General features: G+C 43.4%; 1 protein-coding gene across 2 annotated transcripts in view; it reads right to left on the bottom strand.

Moving 5' to 3' along the window:
• Positions 1-218: 218 nt before the first annotated feature.
• The window catches only part of GLIPR2 (GLI pathogenesis related 2), a 77,358-nt gene continuing 51,694 nt past the window's right edge, over positions 219-25,882 (bottom strand). For both annotated transcript variants that reach the window (XM_081343249.1, XM_081343250.1), the window contains 2 exons: positions 24,839-24,916; positions 219-2,272 (listed from right to left, as the gene is read on the bottom strand). In XM_081343249.1, coding sequence (XP_081199375.1) covers positions 2,112-2,272; positions 24,839-24,916 — 239 coding nt within the window. In that variant the 3' untranslated portion in view covers positions 219-2,111. The remainder of the gene's footprint in view (positions 2,273-24,838; positions 24,917-25,882) is intronic.

Genomic DNA, 25,882 nt, shown 5'->3' with positions numbered 1-25,882 from the left:
GTCTGAGAGAAACTGATAGTCTACTATTTGGTCATTTTCTCAATTCTGTTATCTGTGATAGATAATATGCATACTATATTATACTATATTACACAATAATATAGTTTCGACAGCCAGCTTAGTGTAGTAATTAAGGCATCAGGCTAGAAACCAGAAAATGAGTTCCAGTCCAGTCTTGGGTACAAAGCCAGCTGGATGACTGTTTGTTTGTTTATTAAATTTTTACCTTTCCCCTCTTAATGATAAGGTGAGTTACAGAAAATAAAAAAGTATAGAAACAATTTAAAATTTTAAACACTATATAAAAACTAGAACCAAGGAGATAAACGACATTGGGATAAGATTTCTTCTTACTCTGTCAACCACTTCCAGCAGTGAATACCTCCTAAGGCAACTAGCTAAACCACGTTTTGGTACCCTTCTGGAAGGTTTGAAGAGTTGGAACAGTTTTCACTTCTGATCATAGAATGATCCACAGAGGTGGGGCTCTTTAGTGTAACAAAGGGAAGGGGAAAAGGCTCTTCTCTTTGACATTACTAGCTGGAATTTCTTGGCTGACGGGGTCCACAGCAAACTCATTCCAACTGGAGTGGGTGGGGCAGGCTAGTCTTATTGGAGTGAGATCGCTCCTCAAATAGCCTAGACCCATACCAGTTAGGGCTCTGGACCAGTCACCTTTTCTCAGCCCTCAGAAGGAAGCAATGGCAAACAACTTCTGAAAAACCTTATAAAAAATTGCACTTTGTTCAGGCAGTCTCCAGGAACCAGAAAAGATTGAACGGAAGAATATCATCATCATCTTCATCATCATCATTTTAGCCATTGTCTAACCACTGCAGGTTGAAGGCTTCTTTCACGTTTCCAACCAATAAGGTCCTGAGCTTTCTTTTGCCAATTGGGTCCATCTTGTAAAATCTTAAATTTTATTCTAGATTTTCCCTCATTCAATACAAATCTGTTGAATGTTTTTTGCCATTCTTGCAAAGTTTTATATGGGAATAAAATTGGCTCCATTTCAGATTTTAAAAATTGTCTTGGGTAATATATTCATTTTAAGAGTCTCTGTTAATCCTAACCAGGAGAGTTTAAACTTTTCTACCTTTTAAAGTCTTTCAAAAGTGTAACTACTAAGCAAAAATCATGACTATTGTGGCAATGGAGCACTTCCCTAACAACTGTATCATTCAGATGGTTCAGACTATACTAACTGATTCTCCAATCATGTCAGCTGTCCCTAATAGGAGCCCCTCACTCTCCATATATTGCACTGACACAAAGTCTTTGCAATATAAGCAGAGGGTGAAATGCTTACTGAATGGTAATTCTGTAAGCTTAAGTAAACTTACAGACTGAGAAATGAAACTATTTGTTTATTCTGTCTTTGCATCTTATATAATAGCAAAAAGAAGTCAGATAAGAGTCCAAGGGATACATACGTTTTGTGCTCTGTGAAAATAGCTATATTTTCAGAATGCCAACAACCCTACTACACCAGTCCATGCTTATCCATAAACACCAGGTGGAAGCACCAAATAAATCATTTCATGCAATTTATGTTAGGACATATGCTATTTTTCATTTACATTCAGTCTAGCATATTTAAAACTGTTGCAACACAATCAATTCCTATAGTGATGAATAGCATTTGTAAGCCATTAAAATCAGTCTTTACTGTTTTTAAAGAAATCCTTGAAAATATAATATATTGAAATAACAGTATTAAAATTACAATATTTTGCTATTAAAATTTGCAAATATATTCTAGAGAAGGAATTCTGTACAAATATGAAATTATATAAACCCTCTAAAGTATATTTGCAAACTTTAATAGCAAAATATTATATTTTTAATGCTATTTCAATATATTTTGCTCTTACATTTCTTGATATGTATGTTCCATTAGTTGGCTTGTGTCATTGTCTTTATGTTTCAGTGATGATTCCATACAAGAATTAATTTTGTAGACAGAACTGCTTCTCCATTAAACATTTCTTGAAACAATCATTAAAAGAAAGAAGTACCATTCAACAATGATTTATGTAATCAGATGAACTCCCAGTTTTTTTATAACCAGTTAAAAATAGCCTCCTTTCCATATAGCCTCATTTCCATTATTTTTTTGGTGGAAAAACATTTTGTTCATATTGCCCAGAATTTACAATGTTGCCAGCAGGTTCATATCTAGCCACTACAAAGGTGGAGCCATCACTTGCAGCTGCTTTTCCAACTCCCATCTTTTTTGTGTTCTTCCAAACCATTGCTGTAAAATGTCCTGAAAAATCAAGTGCATTGTAAAAATAATGCATTAGCATTTAAAAAAATACTTTGGTCAAAAGTATCAGATCATACTAAGCAAAGAGAAAGAAATAACAAATTAGTAGTTTATGAAAAAATGCTTCAAGTAATTACAGGATATTACATGTGAATGAAAGAAGTTTGCTTTTGTAAGATTCTAAAAATAAAAATGTTGTGGGCTAACTTAAACGGGCAAAGAATGCTTGATTATTTTCCTGTTTTACCATAAGTCAAAGTAAATAGGACAGAATTGCCTCAATTTATAGTAAATTATAATAATGAATAGAAACAAACTATTCTTGGCTAAATGTAATACATACTTCCACATGCGTATATTTTTCCTGCAGCAAATGCAAAATATATTATTGATCAGAGAGATATATTGATTTGACTATATATATTATATTGACAGTGGCTTGAAACAAAGGGCTCTTTATCTCAATCTCATTTCAGAATCATTGTTTTTTTGTTTTTTTGTTTTTTATTAAAGAGTTTTACAAAAACAAGATTTTACAATATATCCCCAAATCCCCCCCACCCCAAACTCGCCCACTTCCTGCCCCACTTCCCAGAGCTAAATACAGGATTATGGTTATAATAATCATATTCTAAATAAAAATTATGCATAATATACAATTAACCAAATTCATAATGTGCTTTAACTCCCCTTTAACATAACTACATACAAAGTACCAATAACAATATCCCTCTAGAATCTACTCATAAGCTAAATGGAACTTTTTAGTCCCATATTTATTCTGAATATAATCTATCCATCTCCTCCAAACTGAAATATATCTTTCCTGTGAATGATCTTTCAAGTAAGCAGAAATCTTAGACATTTCTGCAAGATTCGAAACTTTAAACACCCATTCTTCTATAGTAGGCAAACTATCCTTCTTCCAATATTGTCCCACCAGTAGCCGTGCTGCTGTTATCATATTCAACATCAAATTGGTTTCTTTAACATCACAATCTACAACAATACCCAATAAAAACAATTGCGGAGAAAACTTTATCTTTCTCTTAAAAATCTTTTGAATGTTCCACCAAATTTTAATCCAAAAAGCTTTTATATTTCTACAAGTCCACCACATATGAAAATAAGTGGCTTCTAAACTACCACATCTCCAACATTTAGACTGTAAATTAGGATACATGTTAGACAACTTCTTGGGATCCAGATGCCATCTATAAAACATTTTATAAAAATTTTCTCTTAAGTTTTGAGCCTGAGTAAATTTAACATTTCTGACCCAAATTATCTCCCAAGTGTCCAACGAAATTGGTTCCTGAATATTTTGTGCCCACTTTATCATACAATCTTTAACTAATTCCGTTTCCTAATCCAATTCAATTAAAACATTATACATCCTCTTTATATGTGCACAATTTAGATCTCTAATTTGTTTTACTAAATTTTGATCTATAATTGTGATGCCAACCTTTTGATCTAACTTCCACCTAGCTTTCAATTGGGTATATTGAAACCAAGAGTGACTTATGTTTTCTTGTCTTAACTCATCTAATGATTTAAGTTGCCAATCATTCCCTTCCAATCTAAGTAATTCCTTATAAGAAACCATATCCAAACTCACTCCCATAGATACGCCCTCTATCGCGTGTCCAGGAATTCCCCAAATCGGTATTTTATAATTTAACTTATAATAATACTTTTTCCAGACACGCAATAAAGCACTTCTAAGAATATGGGATTTAAAAGCCCTGTCCACCTTCTTATCATAAAGCAAATATGCATGTCATCCATATACCAAATCCCAATCCTCAAGATGAAGTATTCTCTTATTAGTTAAATTAAGCCAATCACTAACCCACGTCAAGGCAACCGCATCATAATACAATTTCAAATTTGGTGCCTTGAGTCCCCCTCTTTCCCTAGCATCTTGTAAAATCTTGAATTTAACTCTTGGGTTTTTCCCCACCCAAATAAATTTATTAATACCCTTCTGCCATTGATCAAGGTTGGCATCCTTTTTCAATATAGGTATCATTTGAAACAAAAAGAGAAACTTTGGCAGAACATTCATTTTAACAACTGCAATTTTTCCCAGTAATGATAATTGTAATTTTTTCCAATTATTTAAGTCCCTTTGTACCTTCAACCATAATGTTTCATAATTATTCTTATACAATTTTACATTTGAAGCTGCAATATATACTCCTAAATATTTAACCTTTTTCACTATTTCAAAACCTGTTAATTTAGATAACATATCCCTTTCACTCATAGATAAATTCTTAGATAATATCTTAGTCTTATTACTATTCACCTTGAACCCAGAAACCTTACCATACTGAGTTATAATTTCCATCAAGTCTATAACCGACTGTAACGGTTGAGATACTGTCACAACCAAGTCATCCGCAAAAGCTCTCAATCTATAATCATTCTGTTTTATTTTAATTCCCTTTATCATAGAGGACTCTCGAATTTTAATTAATAAAATCTCTAATGTTAAAACAAACAATAATGGTGATAGGGGGCATCCCTGTCTTGTACCTTTTTCAATTTTAAAAGTCTCTGTTAGCCCCCCATTAACTATAATTTGTGCAGTTTGTTGTTGATATATAGCTTTAATAGCATGTAAAAAACCTTCTCCAAAATTCATCTCCTCAACAACTCTCAATAAAAATTGCCAATTCAATTGGTCAAAGGCTTTCTCTGCATCCAAAAATATCAATGCTGTGGAGACTTGGTTGTTCTTATCCAAATATTCAAGCAAGTTTACAATTTGTCTTACATTATATTTCATATACCTCCCAGATATAAATCCCGATTGATCACTATGAATCATTTGTTTCAAAACTTGCATTAATCTATTAGCCAATACTTTAGCAAAAATCTTATAATCTGTATTCAAAAGCGATATAGGTCTATAATTTTTAGGTTGAGTAAGGTCTTGATCCTCCTTTGGAATCAATGATACAAAAGCTGTCCTCCATGATGAAGGAACTGCACCTCCAGTCTGAATTTCATTAAACAAAATCTTTAAGGGTTCAATCAGTTCGAGCAACATTTTATAGTTGTTGTTGTTAGCTGAGAAGTCGTGTCCGACCCATCGCGACCCTATGGACAATGTTCCTCCAGGCCTTCCTGTCCTCTACCATCTTCTGGAGTCCATCTAAGCTCACGCCTACGGCTTCAGTGACTCCATCCAGCCACCTCATTCTCTGTCGTCCCCTTCTTCTCTTGCCCTCAATCTTTCCCAGCATTAGGCTCTTCTCCAGTGAGTCCTTCCTTCTCATTAGGTGGCCAAATTTTATAGTAAATTGCTGTTAATCCATCTGTTCCTGGAGCCTTGCCCAATTTCAACTGTTTAATAGCTAAAGAAATTTCTTCTGATGTAATTGGGCAATTCATCTCAACTTGTTGTTCTTCTGACAGTCTTGGAAAATGAGCTCCCTTTTTTTTTTGCCGGCTCCAAAGATGGCGGACGTGCTGGGGAGAGCTCCGTAGCCCCCAGTGGTAAGGCGTCCCCCCAGGAGCCCCCCAGGGATGTCATCTGACCCCTGGGGTGGGGTCAGAAGTTTGGGCAGATGAGCTGGGCAATTGTGCTGCCTGCTGCCTCCCGAATCAGCTGTAGGGGCGCCGGGACATCTCCGCCCCGCCGCCTGGGCCATTGGTGGCCGTTGTAAATGGGGCCAATGCCTCCGCCTTGCCTCAACCGCTTGATCTACTGCCGGGCGAGGGCGGCGTCTCCGCAGATCAGCTGTGCGGCGGAGATGCCGACAACGAGGACAACAACATCGGCGGCGACAGCTCTCCAGCCCCCAGTCGGATCATCTCTCCCAGGAGCCTAACAGCGATGGTGGCAGTGGCGGCGAGGCGTCTCCGGCCCGCCCCCTAAGCCACTACAGCCATTGCAGCCATCCGAGAGGGGCCGGCAGCTCTGCTCTGCCCCGGCCCCCTGATCGACTCCGGGCAACGGCGGCGTCTCCGAGCAATCAACGGAGGCGCCGCGGACCAGCTGGGTGGCGGAGGCAGCGGCAGCGGCAACAACGGCGACGGTGAGAGCTCCGCGGGGCCCTAGTCGGACGTCTCCCCACGGGCCTGAACACCAGCGGAGGCAGTGGCGGTGTGGCGCCTCCGACCCGCCCCTGAGCCGCTGCAGCTGCTGCAGCCATCTGGAGTGAGGCCGGCGTCTCCGCCCTTCCTCGGCTCCCTGATATGCCCCCGGGCAACAGCGGCATCTCCGAAGATCAAGAAAGGCGCCGCGGATCAGCTGGATCAGCTGGGCGGCGGAAGTGGCAGCCGTTGCAGCTACCCTGAGCAGGACCGGAGTCGCTGCTCTGCCTCGGCCTCCTGGCCTGCTCCTAAATAGCGGCGGCGTCTCCATGGGATCAAGGAGACGCCGCAGACCGGCTATGCGGGCCCGATCGACCACCTCCGAGGGGCCTTTGACAGCGGCACTAGCAGCACCGCTGCAGCCGTCTTGAGTGAGGGCCAGCGCCTCGTCCTTCCTCGACCACCTTGACCTAGCCCTAGGCGGCGGCACTTCCGATCTACACCAAGGAGACGCCGCAGACCAGCGGATCAGGGGAGCAGCTATGCAACGGAGCAGCAGCGAAAGCGTCATCAGCGAAAGCTTCTCCAGACCCCGGTCGGCCACCTTTGCCAAGAACCCTCGACGGCAGCACTACTAGACGCGGCGTGGTGTCTCCGGCCCGCACCCTGGGTGCCGACAATGTCTCCGTGCCGACCTTCAACCAAAAGACGCCACGATGCAGCTGATCAGTGGAGACAGCGGTGACTGGACCACCGAGGCCATCATCATCTTGCCTCTACCAACTCTCAACCCCCCTGCCCACCCTCGCCCCACAGGACATGATGGGCCTGGGTGCAAGCCACGGTGGCAGAGTGGCTTGACCTTACACCTGCAGCCCCATAGAGGTGAGAGCTCTATGGGGTATGCTTCACCCAGAGTGGGTCCTGGACCACCCCCGGAAACAGAGTCACAACCCATCGTGAGAGGATGGGGAGTGGCCTGCTTCTGGGGTTCACCCAGCCAAGTGGCAGTGGCTGGGTGACGGTCCAGATACCCACCTACCCAACTCGACCCTCCTTCCAATTCTCCACCCAGGGGACCGCCTTCCCAAAAAAAAAACCCTGTGACTCTATGCTTCTCCAATATTCGAGCACAGACCTACACGCCCTCAGGAGTTCCCCCCTCTCCTGGGTGCGTCCCGCCTACAATACATCGAATCTCGATGACGGGCCCAACCATTGGGCCTCTGAGAGATGGCCAGGCAGGGTCAGGGGCCTCCAGCACAAGTCCAACAAGAGGCCCCTGGTTAAGTTCCTAGCTAAGTTCTTTGTCGGGTTAGGGAGGGGGGCGGGAAAAGACTATGGTTGTTCGGCGAAGGGGGGCCTTCCAACTACCATAGCGCAGGCCAGGCCTACGACCGTTCACGAAGGTGAAGAACGAGGACCAGTCGCCGACAAAGCCCAGTGGCGAGCTGACGAACAGCCAATTCCCAGGATGGTGGGGAACGGCAGAAGGTGCACAAGCAGAGGGCCGTATCGTCACCGGGAGAGTAATCTCCGCTCTGTACAAGCGGTGAGACGCTCCGACCCTCTGTACTTCCCCCGAGGACCCGGGAGCGAAGGTGTGCAGCCTCCTATGCTCAGGCTGGTCTACCTAAATGCCAGGTCCGTAGCTAACAAGGCCCACCTTGTTCGTGACCTAGTGGAGAGTGAGCACGCGGACCTGGCTTGCATCACGGAAACCTGGCTGGGCCCAGAGGGTGGTGTCCCTCTGGTTGACCTCTGCCCGCCAGGTTTCCAGGTGCTGCACCAGCCTCGGGCCCATGGGAGGGGCGGAGTGGCAGTAATCATCAGGGAGACCCTTAGCCCGCGAGAGACCACCGTCCCTCAGACAGCCGGGTGTGAGTCTCTCCTTCTGAGATACGGCCCAGGGGCACAGTTGGGCCTGCTGCTGGCGTACCTACCACCTAATCGTGCAGCGGCAGCCCTGCCCAAACTACTCGATGTCCTCTCAGGGTTGGTGGTTGAATTCCCAAAACTCATGGTCTTGGGCGACTTTAACCTACCATCCCTGGGAGGATCGTCCGAACTAGCTCGGGAGTTCATGGCTTCCATGGCAGCCATGGACCTGTCGCAAATAATTTCTGGACTGACTCATGAGGGAGGCCACACCCCCGACTTGGTGTTCTTGTCTGGACGGTGGCGTGATGATATCGGTGGGGGCGCCACGACCGTTACGCCCCTGTCATGGACCGATCATCACCTCCTACGGCTAGACTTCCCCTTTGCCACCCCCCGCCGTGGGTGCACGGTGCTGACCAGATGGTACCGCCCTAGGCGCCTAATGGACCCTGATAGGTTCCAGGCAGCGCTTGGGAACCCACATGCACTCCCTGCTCACAGCTCGGCGGACGCCTTAGTGGAAGCCTGGGAAAGGGCAGCCACGGAGGCTCTGGACCGAGTTGTACCCCTGCGGCCCCTGACCCGGCGCAGATCCCAGCGAGCCCCATGGTTCACCGCGGAGCTCCGGGAGATGAAGCGTCGGAGACGGGGCCTAGAGAGCCGTTGGAGATCCAGTCGATCCGAATCCGACCGATTGCGACTAAGAATCCTCACCAGGTCTTATCTTGCAGCGATAAGGGTGGCGAAATCCAACTACTTTTCCACCCTCATCGCGTCCGCAGATAATCACCCGGCTGCCTTGTTCAGAGTGACTCGCTCCCTACTGAACCAAGAGGTGAGGGAGGAACCCTTACAGGGTCGAGCCGAGGAATTCGGTCAATATCTGTTGGACAAAATCGCTCGGATTCGAACCGGTCTGGACTCCAACTGGGCAGAGTTGGAGGAACAGGACATGGACAGTCTTGTCGACGTCATCTGGGAGGAATTTGATCCTGTGACTCCGAAGGAAGTGGACAGGATTATGAGGAGGTTGAGCTCCTCCACATGCTTACTGGACCCGTGCCCTTCCTGGCTGGCTTATGCAGCTCGAGAGGGGACACGAGGCTGGTTTCTGGCGGTCATCTCTGCTTCTCTGAGTGAGGGTCACTTCCCCACCGCCTTGAAGGAGGCGGTGGTGAGACCTCTCCTCAAGAAGCCCACCTTGGACCCAACCTCATTGAATAACTTTTGTCCAGTCTCCAACCTTCGCTTCCTTGCGAAGGTTGTTGAGAGCGTGGTGGCGCATCAACTTCCTCAGGTCCTGGATGAAGCGGTTTATCTAGACCCGTGCCAATCGGGCTTCAGGCCGGGCTACAGCACTGAGACGGCATTGGTCGCTCTGATGAATGATCTCTGGAGAGCCCGGGACAGGGGCCATTCCTCTGTCCTAGTCTTATTAGACCTTTCGGCGGCTTTCGATACCATCGACCATGGTATCTTGCTGCGGCGCCTCAGGGGACTGGGAGTGGGAGGCATGGTTCTGCGGTGGTTCTCCTCCTTTCTCCAGGGTCGCTCGCAGTCGGTGCTGGCAGGGGGACAGAGGTCGACCCCGAGGCCTCTCGTTTGCGGAGTCCCTCAGGGGTCGGTCCTCTCGCCTCTCCTGTTCAACATCTACATGAAACCGCTGGGTGAGATCATTCGTGGTTTTGGAGTAGGGTACCATCAGTATGCTGATGACACCCAGCTTTTCATCTCAACTCCAAACAGCATCAGTGATGCCCTCGACGTGATGTCCCGCTGCCTGAAAGCGGTCCGGGAATGGATGGGGAGGAACAGGCTTCAACTCAACCCGGACAAGACTGAATGGCTGTACGTACCGGCAAGCCAGGATACTCAGATCATTCCATCCCTTAACATCGGGGATGAGTTATTACCCCCTGTTGATAGGGCCCACAACCTGGGTGTCCTCCTAGACTCGCAGCTATCCCTGGAAGATCACATAGGAGCTGTGACCAAGGGGGCCTTCTCCCGGGTTCGACTAGTGCACCAACTACGACCTTATCTGGACCTGGATGCCTTACGTACAGTCACCCATGCACTTATGACCTCTCACCTAGACTACTGTAACGCTCTCTACATGGGGCTGCCCTTGAGAGCCACTTGGAAGCTTCAACTGGTGCAAAGTGCAGCTGCACGGACACTTTTGGGGGCCTCCCGATACTCCCATATCACACCTCTCCTCCGTGAGCTGCACTGGCTTCCGGTTGCCTTCCGAGTGAAATTCAAGGTGCTAACAATGACATACAAAGCCCTACATGGCATGGGTCCGGACTACCTACGGGAGCACCTTCTGCCAACGTCAACACCCCTCCGTCCTGTGCGCTCCCACAGAGAGGGCCTCCTCAGGGTGCCACCGCTCAAGGAATGTCGGCTGGTGGCCCCCAGGGGGAGGGCATTCTCAGTGGGTGCGCCAGCCCTCTGGAACTGCTTGCCTACCGAAATCCGGATGGCCCCCGACCTCCGCACCTTCCGGCGCGATTTAAAAACTTACCTGTTCCAGCAGTCCGGCCTGGCCTGATAGCTCTTGGGGTCTCAGTTGTTTTTACTATTGTTTTTCACTATTGTTCAATCTGTATACCTACCTTACTCTGTACACCGCCCCGAGTCCCTCGGGAGAAGGGCGGTATATAAGAACAAATAAATAAATAAATAAATAAATAAATAAATAAATAAATAAATAAATAAATAAATACTTGTCTATATCTAAAGCTTGTATGTTTTCTTTAGAGTATAATTTCAAATAAAAATCTAAAAAACTCCTCTTAATCAAATTTTGTTAGTAGACTTCTTTTCCTTTATATTCTATTTTATCTATAGTATGTGATTTCTGTTTCTTCCTTAATTGATAAGCCAACCATCTACCAGGCTTATTAGCGTTACAAAAAGTATTATGTTTAGCATAGCACAAATTAATTGTTACTTGATCAGCCAATAACATGTTAAATTGTTCTTTCAGTAAATGTATTGAGATCCTTAAATTATTATCCAATGGATTCAAAATAAGCTTTTTCTCCTTAGATTTAATCTCTTGCTCAAGATCTAAACGTTTTTGCATTTGCTTACGCCTGTAAGCATTGTTCATATAAATCAAAGCCCCTCTCATATAAGCTTTACTAGCATCCCAAACCATTTCCATCGATGTACCTTTATGCATATTTGTAACAAAAAATTCTTTCATATGTTCTCTACATTTCTGCAAGAACAAGTCATTTGTAAATAAATTCTCATTCAGCCTCCAGGATCTTCTACTACCATCTTCAGCAAAAAAACTCCAACCAAACAGGACTATGATCAGACATTGTCCTAGGGAAAATCTTAACATTCTTAACCGAAGAAAAAAGATCAGTAGTAATCAAAATAAAGTCAATCCTGGAGAAAGATTTATGTCTATCCGAAAAAAGTGAAATCTCTGTCTCTCATATTCCTTTCCCACCATACATCTCTTAATTCCAGATCTTCCTTCAAATCAAAAAAAGCTTTAGGCAATTTCGAATTAAAAAAGTTTTTGGAGGAGCCCTTCTTGTCTTCAGATGGCACCAAAACTCCATTCCAATCCCCCATCATAATAACAGATTTATAATCCAATTCGATTAGTCTCTGATGTAAAAATTTGAAGAATTTTTGCTGTTGTTGATTTGGAGCATATAATCCAATAAGGAGAACTTTCTTTCCTTGTAGTATCAATTCAATACTAACATATCTTCCTTGTTTATCCGATTCAATCAATCTTGCCGAAAAGTCTTTTCTTAAATAAATGGCCACTCCAGCCTTCTTGTCCGGAGCAAAGGATGCAAAATGTGTTCCCAATCGGGAATTAATCAGATACTTTTGGTCTTTTAATGCAATATGTGTCTCTTGTAAGCAAACAATGTCATTTTTATGTTGTTTCAGATAAAAAAATACTTTCTTTATTTTCTGTGGTGAATTTAAGCCATTGACATTCCATGTCAGGAACTTCACCATCTCTGGTGACCATGAGCCTTTGGAACATAGCCTGAAGATCAGCTGTTGCTCTCTTCGGACGTGCTCCTCCCACAGGCTCTGAGACGGACGCGTCTTGCATAGTTGGACCAGATACAGGCTTTTGTTTTTGCTCTTTTTCCATACGCTTATATGCAGCTCTTGTCATCCTCTGTTCTTTTGGGTCTTCCTTTAATGCCAAACTCTGCTCCATAACCTCCGCCTGCCGCATCTCCTCGAGAGGCAATGACATCGCCCCTTCACTCAATTGTTTATCTTCTTGTCTTGTTTCTGTTCTTTTGATTTGAGGAGACAGTGGTGAGCCTGCTTTCAGGACCTTAGTGTAGAAATCTTTTGCTTTTAAAATTGTATCCAATCTGTATCTGGTCCCTGTGTAGTTTACCACAATTCCATTGGGTATTTCCCATCTGAACTAGATTTGTCGCTTCTTAAGCTCATCGGACAGAAAGGCAAAATCTTTCCTTTTTCTAAGAATTTTTGGAGGTATCTCCTTTAAAATCATAATGTCTTGGCCTGCAATTTGAAATTTTTCCCGATAAAAGGCCTGGATAATAGAATTTCTGGTTAATCTCCTGGAAAAATAAATCACTACATCTCTAGGTAATTTTTTTTGCCTAGCAATCCAGGAGTTAACCCTAAATGTCTAATCCATTTCTTTAAGTAATTCTTCAGGTTCACATTTCAAAAGAGGAGCTACTGCTCATGCTACTTCCCATTCCAAATCTTCTTTAGGATTCTCTTTAAGGCCTCTGATATGCAAAGCAAACTCCATGTTCTTATATTGTGATATAGTAACTTCGTCCTCTGTTCTGTCAATCTTAGCCTCTGCTCTGTCAATCTTCTGTTCAGCATCAATGATTTTATTTTCCAAATTCTCCACATACTCCATAACTGAGTCCACACGAACATCCAGGCATTCTATATGTGCAGCCAAACCCTGGAGTGCAAGCACTATATCTTCCCTCATCTGGTTGTTTTGGTTAACAAATTCTTCCCTTGTTTCCTTTATTTCCTGCTGCAAAACTTGGGTTGACTGCATCACAACTCGCTGAATGTCTGTCAGTGTAAATGCAGGAGGTGGGGGGAGGGTGGTTGTACTGTAGGTTTCATTGAGGTCTGCCCTACAGCTTGTGGTAAGGGTGAAGAAATAACATTCTTAGAAATTGGAGGCCCTCCCCCACGTCTCGCAGCCATCTCTTAAGTTTCGATTTCCTCTTTCACCCAGCAGAATCAAAGTTCAGGAAAAAAAGGGGGGGGGAAAAGAAGGGAAAGGAGAGAAAAAATAAAAGTTCTCCCAAAGTTCCTTAACCTTCAATAAGAAAAAGGGGACAAGCTTTCAAATAAACAAGATCCGGTACTGGGTAAAATCAGTTGCAAATTGTATCTCTTGCTATGTAGCAAAATATAACAGTTTTCCAACGCAGTCACTTCACACAGGAAAGAAACATTCCAGCGCCATTTTTACTCCATTTTAAACTTAAAACTTGAAGAAGATAATGAATCTGAGTTAAAGTTAAAATCCAACTTGAAAATTCAGATCTTCCTGCTTTGCTCTGCCTGCTTCTCAAAGAACAAAATACTCACAGTCCCATCTAAGCAGCAGGTGCAGTTGTCGCGTCTGGTTCCACTCCTTTCGGAGCAAAAACGTCCTGAGAGTGGAGAAAGCCTGGGCTCCGAGGGGGCTCACCCTGTTATCCCCCAAACTACTTGGGAGGATCGCAGGGGAGCTCTACCTCTACCCAGGCAGGCTTGCCTCTCCCTCTTCTCCCGAGGGAGAAGCTCCAGCGCCACGGGACAGCTGATTTTCGCTGCCTCCGAGCGCTTTGACGCTTCCCAGGATCGGGCGGCTTCAGAACGCTGCCATTCGGCGCGGCAGCGCTACCGGAAGTCATTTCAGAATCATTGTTGATAAGCAGAATTTCTTTTCTTTTTAGACACTGAAGGAAACATTTATTTAACTGTATTGTTTGTCTTACTTTATCACTGTGTTTGGGAATGCTGTTATTACTATTATATTTATTTTGATTCCGGGAATGGGGTGGGGAATAAAGTTGAAATACTGAACTGAAACTCTACTATTTGTTCTCTTGTACCTAGCCTTGCTCTCAATTTTGTCCACAAATTGGTATCAAGAAGCCTGCTCCTTTGTTATTAAACATAATTTTAATTAGAAGCAGTTTCCAGTAGATTTACTGGTAGATTAATAAATTTGTCAAATCCCCTTCTGAATCTCCATATAATGCCATGATGACCACCTTGTGATAGCTACTTTAAGGCATTTGTTATGCACTCTGGAAAAAAAGTTCCCCACCATTTCCCCCACCATTTAGTTTCATTCATTGTGTAAACATTTTAATACACATGATTTAATAAAATAATTAAATGGCTGGAGATTAAAACATATGCAGGAACTGGATATAGCTAATCTAGAGAAAAGGAGGACTAAGGGTGACTGTCAACCTCCAGCTTGAGCATCCAAATAAAAGTCCAGGATTATTTTCATTTCTGAAAAGCTTACTATTTATTGAATACATGGCCTGGTAAAGATGAGGTAAAACTAACTCTAAAGTCCCAAAGAATCAGACCATAGCACACAACAATGACTTTCACACCCCTGTCAGAACCCATTCCTATTTCATTTCTATCTATCCCCTCGAAGCCAAAAGCAAATATCACCTTTCCCTGGGTTCTGCCATACTACCAAGGGGGAAGGGGGTACATGCCTGCGGGTTATTGCCTCTGCTTCCTCCATCCACTACAATGTAAACTTTTGTTTTCATTTATTGCCTTTGATTCCTCTATCCACTACAATGTAACATCTTGCTCCCCTGTGCCTATATCTCTCTTCAAACCTATCTCCCTAAACTGTCAGCTAGAAGAAGGGAAAGAATAAACAATGCAAACTCCATACCTAGTTCATTTCTACGATCCCAGAGGAAGGAGTGAAGAGCCATCAACCATCACTGTGGGATCTGGGGTGGGGTCTTGCTTGGGGATACCTTAACCTATCATTCTGTGTGGGAAATCTCAGATTCTGTCTAGTATGCCTGCTATCACCTACTCATAATAAAAGTTTCTGTTGAAAGAATTTGTTTCCAAGAGTTCTGCTTTCTTAAGATGTGGGATTGAAATGGGTCCTGACATTAGACAGGATCTGCAGTAATAGTTAACCTGGAAGGAAGACCCTTACTGGGGGACTTTGCAAAATCTACAATGCTGGATGATGGCACAGGGAAGAAAGATCCCACTGTGAAGGGGGAGCCCTCCCTCTGGCTGGGACTCTGCCAGCTGTCAGGATCTGAGATATCCTACTCCTCAGAAGAAGTGGAGGAAATGTGCAGCCACAAACCTCAGTGGTTGATGGGCATTGGAAAGAAAGACGAGTGGGAGAAGAGATCAAGAAAGGTGACCCTGAGATGAGGCAGCCACCAACCTGGATGGAAACAAGAAATGGAGAGATCCCTTCATCTTAGCAAAGAGGAAGATCACACACAGCACTCAAACGGATCCTAGAGAAAGCTACTGACCTGATGAAAAGAACTCTTGACTCTCTCAGGGATGAGAAACCTAAATCCCGTGGCTGCACCAATACCTTGGGCTGCAGCCAGAGAGACACTGAGGGGGAATCGGAAGCTGAAGTCCCAGGGACATCCACCAAGACTGTTGAGGCAGCAGCTATCGCTTCGGCAACCCCCACTCTCCGCCGGGCTGCAGCTGACAATCAGGATGTGAGGCAACACTGTCAGCGACAAAGATACTATCAGTCTGCCTAGACTGTCGAGACAGCAGCTACTACTTCGGCAGCCCCCACTCCCCACAGACCCACAGCTGCAGATCAGGATGGGAGAACACTGTTGGTGGTGAAGGGACTGATCCATCCAAAGATTCCCAACTCTAGAAGCAAAATGCAGGGGAGAGTCGCAACGCTTCGGGTCCTTCCTAACACAAGTCCTCAGCTGCATGGAAGAATACAGATGAGACATCCCCAGTGACAAAGCCCATATCTGTATCATGCAATCCGCTCTGGATGGGGCGGCTGCAGAATGGATGGTGAACCTGCATGATTCTAATGCCTCAGAGCTCCATAACTTCAACCACTTCATGTCCTCACTGACAAAACAATTCGAGGACCTCCTGGCTGATCAGAAAGCCCATGAAAACATCAAAACAGTGAAGCAAGGCAGATGCCCAAAAAAATTCTGAGCCATCACCAGCAAGCTAAACTGGCCAGAAGATATCCTCCTTAGCCACTTCAAGGATGGCCTAAACTATGACCTGTAGAATGCTTGCCTGTCCTAAGGGGGCCCATGCTGACTAGACGAATGGTACGTCCTGGTGGAGGAAGCAGAGATCGACCTACTGATGAGGGACCGCCGAGGGAAACTGTGGGGCCACTCACCTCCTGAATCGTTGCGTGAACCAGCAAAACCACCAGCCACAGCCAAGAAGTCAACAGGCTGTTTCAAATGAGGGAGAGAGGGGCATCACACTGAAAAGTGCCGCTCAAAAGCCCCTCAACACAACCCAGATCAATCAATGGCCAAGAAGTCAGGGAAGTCCCCAGCCAAGCCATGAGAACCTGCCATGAAGGCAACAGAGGCTGTAGAGTCCCCACCCTCTGTCAAGCATGTGCAGGGAACTCCAGCCTACGCTGCAGGGGTGGTGGATTCCTCAGACGACAACTCGGAGGGTGAATCCCTGGTAAGTGGATCCATCGTGTCCATCCTCAAGACAGTAACTATATTAGCCCCCTCCATGCCTGAAGCTGTCAAAGTGAAAGCCTTAATAGACTATGGCTGCACCCACTACCTCATTAGCCCGACACTAGTGGGGAACTTGGGCATCCCAGTTAGGAGGCTGAAAAAGCTTATCTCGTTCAGCCAGTTAGATGGTCCATAGCAGGGGGGATGTCAGCGACCCTAGCCACTTTACCAATCCACCTATCTCTGGGGAACCACGAAGAAGACATAACGTTTGTAGTAACTCCAGGCATGGAATGCCCAGTGATCTTGGGGTTGGAGTGGTTAAATTGGAGGATGGCAGAGCTCAATTTCCTAAAGGGGGATCATGCAAACATAACACCCCAAAGGGCCCCACAAATCCTAGGAGCAGAGAAAGCATTGGTGGGAGAAGAGAAGGGGTTACCAGAAATACCAGAAGAATACCAAGACGTTGCTGAAGTCTTCAGCGAGGAACAGGCAGATAAGAAGTGGAACCGTCAGGTAGATTGGAGAACAGCAGAACTCAAATTCTCGAAAGGGGATCATGCGAACTCGACACCCCAAGGAGCTCTATCAAACCCAGGAGTGGAGAAAGCATCGATGGGAAAGGAAAAGGGGTTACCTGCAATACCGGAGGAATACCGAGACCATGCTGAAGTTTTCAGCAAGGATCGGGCGGATGAGCTCCCTCCTCACTGACCCACAGACTGTGCCATAGAAATCAAACCCGGGGCAAAACTCCTGAAGCCCAGATTGTACTCCATGAGCCCTAAAGAGAAGGAGGAGATGGAAAGATTCATAAACAAAAACTTAGAAAGGGGATTTATTGAACCTGCCAAGCCCAAAGTAGCCACCCCTGTCCTCTTCATAGAGAAGGACGGCATTTGTGCTTCTGCATGGATTACCGCACCCTGAATACAATTGTTGTGATTCAGGGTCAGCCTGTGGGTTCGGCAGTTGGGTCGGACAACTCAGAGGAGGAGGAGGAGGGGGGTGTTGAAGAGCTTGCTGAGGGGGTTGGACAGCTTGATGAGAGCCCTCAGCCAGGCCCCTCTCACCTGGTCATGACGCAGACCCAGCTGTGTGAGCCTGACACCGTGGATGAAGATGACCCACAGCTGGCCCTGTTCAAGGACGCCCGACGCAGGAGGCAGTCAATCAGGAGTAAACAGAGGAAGGCAATGGGGCTCCTCGGAAGGAGGCAGAGAGAAGCCACGCCCTGAACTGTATTTAAGGGGGAATGCGTGGGAGGGCTGGTTTGCTGAAGGCAACCGCTTGAAAAGCTCCTGTTTCTTGGTTCGTGTTTTGTTCTATTTGTTTTTGTAGCAATAAATTTGGCAGGCGTAATTCCAGCCTCTTGCCTTCTTGTAAAAGGGGTTGCCCCTGCCTTTTCTGCAGGGCCGGTAGCAGGCTGGTACAGAACAACAATCAGTGAAAGTAACCTGTACCCCCTACCCCTCATGAAGGACATCACACCTATCAAAGCGAAGAATTTTTCTTAATCAGTTGTTTTTTTTTCTTCGATGGTTTAAGGCTTAAAATGTTATTCCCCAAGTATACAAATGCCATTTTGTCAAAAAAAAGGGGGGGAGGAAAAAATAGGCTACCTGGGTTATCACATATCCCCACAGGGCATCGAAATGGACCCTGAGAAGGTCAGGGCAGTGTCAGAATGGGCACCACCTCACACAAGGAGGCAATTGCAAAGTTTCTTGGGTTTCACAATCTTATACCGCCAATTCATCCCTTTGTTCACCCAAATAGCTCTGCCTCTCACAAACTTGTTAAAAACAAAGGGGGAACCCTCAGTGAAACCCACCCAGCCACTGAAATGGACAATGGAATGTCAAGCAACGTGTGAGAGGTTAAAGAGACTCTTTTCCACCAAATCCGTACTGAGGCACCCAGACACAGATAAACCTTTTGTAATACAGGCGGACGCAAGCAATGTGGTGGTGGGGGCTGTACTATTACAAGAAAACGATGAAGGGGCACTGCAACCATGCACGTACACATCCAGGAAACTCACTGAGATGGAACAATGCTGAGCTGTGTGGGAAAAGGAAGTGTATGCTGTGAGATGGTCATTACTTATGTGGCACCATTTCCTTGAAGGGAACAAAATCCCTTTTCAGGTCTGGATGGACCACAAAAATTTGGAAGCGCTAAAAACACCCAGGAAACTCACTCCTAAGCAAGCCCGCTGGTCTCAACACTTTCACCGATTCTGTTTCACACTTAAACACTTACCGGGGGAAAAGAATTTCCTGGCGGATGCACTGTCTCACATGCCCCAATATAACAGCACACGGGCCACTGACTCTAAACCACTTATTACTGAACAACAACTGGTAGTGCCAGTAACCACCAGGGCCCAAGCTAAAATGAAGCCATAGCTGGATAGCCAAACTGGAATCGAATTCCAAAAGTTTTTGGAAACAGATGAATGGTTCCAGAAAAATAGACATGTTATATATACCTGCTACCCAGAGGAACAATTTCATGCAGTTGTGCCATGATACAAAATCAGCAGGACTTTTTAGGTTTGTAAAAACTTTACATTTAACTAAAAAGCAATTTTGGTGGCCATCCATGAAAAAGGATATAGAAAGCTACATGGCCAGCTGCCAAACATGCACAACGGCTAAGAGTCTGCAGGGAAAGTTGCCCTGAGTGTTACAACCAGTGGCAAAACCTTCAGGCACCTGGAAAGAAATAGCCATGGATTTTATAGTAGAATTACCAGAAAGCAACGGGAACACTGTCATCTGGGGAGTTGCAGATTTGTTTTCCAAACAGGTGCACTTTATCCCTTGCCAAAAGATTCCCACCACAAAAACCTTAGCGAAACTATTTGTCCAGCATATTTACAGACTGCATGGGCACCCCAATGCATCATATCTGATAGGTGAGTACAATTTACATCAAAATTTTGGAAAGAATTTTTATCCCTCTTAGGAACCACTCAGGGACTGTCATCTAGTCATCATCCTCAGGGAAATGGCCAATCGGAATGCTCAAACTCAGTAATTGAGCAATACTTAAGAATGCTTTATTAATTTCCAGCAAACAGATTGGATGGACCTACTCCCTTTTGCAGAAGTTGCTTACAATAATGCAGTCCACTCCAGCACAGGCTACACTCTTTTTCAAATAGCCACCAGTCAAAGTTTCAACCCTATGCCAGAACTAATCCCAAATGAACTAGAAATCCCATCGCTGAAAGAATGGATTGCACAATTGCAAAACATCTGGTCAATTGTTAGGAAAGCTTTAGACAAAGCTAGGCAAGCATACAAAGCACAAGAAGACAAAAAGAGAGTCGAACCCAAACCATTCAGTATAGGAGAAATGGTATATTTATCTACAAAATACGTAAAATCACTACAGCCCTGTAAAAAAACCTGGACCAAAATATATAGGATTTTTTCCAATTAAAAGAATCATAAACCCAGTAACAGTAGAATTAGAACCACCCAAAAATCTTAGGCAAATACACCCAATTTTTCACTGCAGTTTGCTGAAAAGGGAACAACAATCTTACAGCCAAACCCCACTCCCCCAACTCCAATCAAGTTTGAAGGAGAACAGCACTTCAAGGTAAAAGAAATCCTAGATTCTAGAAGGTATCATGGAGCAATTCAATGCCTAGTAGCTTGGAAACACCTTCCCTCCTCAGAAAACAATTGGGTCCATAAACGTCACATCAGAGCAGTGAAGCTGCTAAAGAAGTTTCATACAGAATATCCCAACAAACTAGGCTAACATCTATATTTTTGTTTCCTCTACAGGTGGATCTCTCCTATTTTTATGGGTGGCAGGATGTCAGAATCCATTTATATTTCATTTCTAACTATCTCCTCTGTGAAAAAAAAAACAAATCTCATCTTCCCCTGGATTCTGCCATTCCTAAGAGGGAGAGGGAAGAGGCATGGGGCTTTATTTCTTTCACTTCCTCCATTAAATGTAAGCTTTTGTTTATTCCACCTGTCTGCTATCCATTACAATGTAACCAATTGCTTTTTATACTAGGCATTCTCTCTGAACTTACCGGGCAAATAGAAAAGGGGGTGGGGGGAAGAATTACAACCCTCCAGAATCTGGTTTGTTTCTCCGAAGGAAGTGTGAGGAGCTGTGAAAATGATCCTGCTGCAAACAGATTGTTATCTTTCTTTTCCCATGATGGACTTACCACCTGGAGATTGGCTGATCTGGAACTGATCAAATGAACTATGGGGTGGAGTTTGCTTGGGGGCATTTTAAAACTATAGAGATGTAAGGGAATGCCTCAGATCCTGACTATTATGCCTGCTATCTCTTATTTCTTAGTAAAAAATCCTGCTTGGAAAACCCTGTCTCCAAGAGTGCTACTTTCTTAAGAAGTGGGTTGAGGTGGGTCCTGGCAATAAATCTAAGTGCTATGGCTAGAGCTATTTTATTATTTATTATGATTTATTTATTTTATGAGCATCAGAAGGCAACCAAAACTGCTGATCTTGTGTTCTGCATCTGTCTTTACACAAAAGGAAAAAAAATCAATTTATCAAAATCAGTACCTAAATAACAGTTTAAGAATATTGATTAAAACAGGCCAGAAAATGATAAGAGAGCATCTATCCACTCTAGACATGTTCAAATAGAGGACCATGGATTATAGCCAAAGTCCTGAAGGAATGGCAGACGTGATTTCTGAACCATATCTCTTTCAAAGATCCTGGAGCACCAGGGAACTATCAGAGGACTGGAAAGGGGCTGATGTAAGTCCCCACCTTCAAAAAGGGGGGGGGGAGTGAATTCAGGAAACTGCAAACCCATCATCCTGACATCAATACCTAGGAAGATTCTGGAAAAGATAATCAAGCAATGAAAACCTAGTGGCAAACCAAATCATAACCAAAAGCCAACATGGATTTGTCAAAAACAGATCATGCCAGACAAATTTTATTGCATTCTTTAACAAAGTGACAAAAATAGTGGACCAGAGAAAAGCTGTGGATATTATTTACTTGGACTTCAGTAAGGCATTTGATAAAATAGACCACAACCTATTATTTATAAGATAGAAAAATGTGGGTTAGATAGCATCATCACCAGATAGATTCATAACTGGTGTCAACTCTTCAATGAACCTGAATGAAGCCATTAGGCTTATTTTTGGTTGCCACCCGAATGGGAAGGGAGGTGGGATTTTTCTGCTAGCTTAAATAATTATCTGTCCCATGGGAACCTAGGTTATTTGTGCTAAACTGGGAGGCTGAGCTTTCTGTTAGAAAGCCCAACAAACTAGTTTATTAAGAAAGTTGATTGCATAGTAATGGGGTGGGAAGTTTAACTTTGTATACTTTAATTTTTTGGAGGGAACTTTAGTCTTGGTTTCACTTTTGACAGTGCCAATACTTTGTAGCCAATAAACATGTTCTTAAAGGAAACATCAAGCCTCAGAGTTCTGTTTTAATTGGTCTCATCTATTGGAACCATGACAACTGGCTGACTAACCACACTCAATGTGTAGTCCTTAATAGAACTGCATCTACATGGAGGGACATATGCAATGGGGATCCCCAAGACTTTATCTAATGCCCAGTCCTCTTCAATATCTTAATCAATGACTTAAACAAACGGATAGATGTGGAACTCATCAACTCATCAGATTTGCGGATAACACTAAGCTGGCAGGAATAGCCAACTCTCCAGAAGATACTGAAGTTACAGAAGAATCTTGACAGACTTGAACATTGGGCCCTATTAACAAAATGAAATTCAATGGTGAAAAAAGTAAGGTTCTACATTTAGGCAAGAAAAAACAAAGTATAGGTGGTACCTGACTCAATAGTAACTGTTGGAGAGAACTTGAAGTCTTAGTAGACAATCACTTAAATATGAGCCAGCAGTACTGCAGTTACCAAAAAAATTAGCTGTTTTAATTTTGGGGAGGTAGTAGAAGAGGTGTTTGGGGGGGGGGGTTGCCTTCCTCTTTTCTCTTTCTTTCTTTCTCTTTCTTTCTTTCTTTCTTTCTTTCTTTCTTTCTTTCTTTCTTTCTTTCTTTCTTTTCTTTTCTTTTCTTTTCTTTTCTTCTTTCTTTTTTGTATTTAAGTAAGAAATGCAGGGACTTATCCAGGCTGACATAAGTGAATAGAAGAAAAAATATATAGATATACTACTCTGTGTGTGTGTGTGTGTGTGTGTGTGTGTGTGTATTTATATACTGTAGTTTGCATATTTTAAATATAATATTTGTATATTATATTAAGAGCCAGGGTGGCACAGTGGTTAGATTGCAATATTGCAGGCTAATTCTGCTGACTGCGAGCTGCCAGCAGTTTGACAGTTTGATTTTTACCAGCTCAAGGTTGACTCAGCTTTCCATTTTTCCAAGATTGGTAAAATGAGGATCCAGATTGTTGGGGGCAATATGTTGATTCTGTAAACCACTTACATAGGGCTGTAAAGCATTGTGAAGTGGTATATAAATCTAAATGCTATTGATATTGCTATATATTTTGTAAATAAGGCAAATTAATTAAGTCCAATACACAAATAAACATAAAACTATTAATAAAATTTCTAAGTAATCCATTTGTTTTCTGAGAACCTAAACTATACCTATATTTGAAATCAATGATGCTTTGAATTAAAATATTAGAGAAATATTTAAAATGTTATCAGCCTCCATACACTCCTATGACTTAAAAATGTTTCTGTCAATATTTTAACATGGTATTCTTGTATTTCTGTCAGCATGAGCTTTTACAATCTGAGCGGAAACCAAATGTTTCTTTTTTTTTCTTTCTTTTTTTAATACTTTATTAAATTTATTATTTAAAACATTGGACACGGTACAAACGGACTGACATACCTTCTTGTCTACAATATTCATATATATATATATATATATATATATATATATATATATATATATATATATATGGGGGGACGCGGTGGCTCAGTGGGTTAGGACGCTGAGCTTGTCGATCGGAAGGTCGGCAGTTTGGCGGGTCGAATCCCGAGTGCCGCGTAACAGAGTGAGCGCCTGTTACTCGCCCCAGCTTCTGCCAACCTAGCAGTTCGAAAGCACGTCAAAATGCAAGTAGAAAAATAGGGACCACTACGGTGGGAAGGTAACAGCATTCCGTGCGCCTTTGGCGTCTAGTCATGCCGGCCACATGACCACGGAGACGTCCTCGGACAAGCGCTGGCTCTTCGGCTTTGAAACGGAGATGAGCACCGGCCCCTAGAGTCGGAAACGACTAGCACGCATGTGCGGGGAAACCTTTACCTTTACCTTACCTATATATATATATATATATATATATATATATATATATATATATATATATATATATATATATATATATATATATATATATATATATATACATATATATATATATACACACACACATAAAATACACTTAAGATACAAATCAATTAAATATAATACAATACTTAGAACAATCAACCAATCTATAAGTTCAAATAGACCTTCCTTTTGTTCCCGCCAAAGATAAAATTTATTCCAAATTTTGTAGTAACATGATTGGTCTTTATTTTTAATTTCCAAAGTTAAATTATCCATTTCTGCGCATTCCCAAATTTTCCTTATTACCTCGTTTTCTACTGGGATTTCACTCCTTTTCCAATTCTGTGCAAATGACATTCTTGCTGCTGTAATAATGTGAATCATCAGATACAACTCGTCTTTAGGGTATTTCTCTTTTGTTATGCCCAATAGAAAAAATTCTGGACTGAACTCAACTTCTTGTCTTAATATTTCTTTTAACCATGCCCAAATCATTTGCCAAAATCTTTGTGACTTGCTACAGGACCACCACGTATGAAAGTATGTACCTAAATGTTTCTTTCTGTGCCATGTTACAGTGCCCAGTATACCTACCGGTTCCAGACGAAAAACCAGGGCTCTGGAAATTATAATTCTTGATTTCACTATACCATCTGTCAGCTACTTCACTTCCTGCAAGACAAAGAAAACTGCACAATGGAATTGGAATGAAGTGAACCTCTTCTCTTCTCTTCTCTTCTCTTGACAGTTAGAGATTATCCAATTCTTTTTATTAATTCCAGATTGGTTAAGATATTGACCATTAGCCACGATAGTCTGATTTCTTAAGAAAATATTGAAATAGGTTAAAGGAAATTGTAAGCACATACTATTGAAAGAATTTTTTAAAGGCCTGGGTAGCTATGAAATAGCTTTTGTTTATGTATATACAGTCTGTAATTACAAAAATATTTGCCTGTTATTTTCTAAAAAAATTCATTTATTTAACATCAACATGCATATAAGAGCAAGATAAAGGAAGAATGTTGATGTTAAAGTACTAACCTATATTGAGAGTATTTAAAGACATAGATATAAGTACCCCATAATCATAAGAAGTGCGTGAGACTGGGGACAATTTTGTGCACACTGCCATATCAGAATGGGACACTGTGGCCAGCTCGCCTCTGCCAACTCACCATTACTAAGTTGCCACAAGACAATTCCACATGGACAACTCACCAGGGGAACAACTTGTTGTGGTTGGTCGGTCGGAAGAAGAGCCAGGTGGGCAAGGGGGAGGAGCAGGAAGGCAGAATGCATGAGGTGCAGCAGGCGAGCGGGTGGACAGGGTGCAGTGAGAAGATGGATTGCCTGGGCGGCTGGAGAAAGAGCCAAGTGGGCGACTGAATGGTGAGCAGAGTGGGTAGAGCACGCAGGGTGCAGTGAGAGGATGGATCACACCACCAGCTGCAGTAGCAGCAATAGCAGCCAGAGACACAAAGTGCAGAACGTGTCCCGCCATGCAGAAGCACCAGCCAATTGGTGCTCGGTGCAGGTTGCCATTGGATTACTGAAAATGAATCTGAGGCATAGGAAGCTCAGTGTTATTCTTTTTTTCTCTCTTGGGGGATATATGCATATTATCTGAAAGAAATA

This window comes from Vipera berus, assembly GCF_964194415.1.
Source record: "Vipera berus genome assembly, chromosome: Z".
Lineage (NCBI taxonomy): Eukaryota > Metazoa > Chordata > Lepidosauria > Squamata > Viperidae > Vipera > Vipera berus.
Note: the sequence above shows the minus strand (reverse complement) of the source record. Positions and strands in the feature narration are given on the sequence as shown.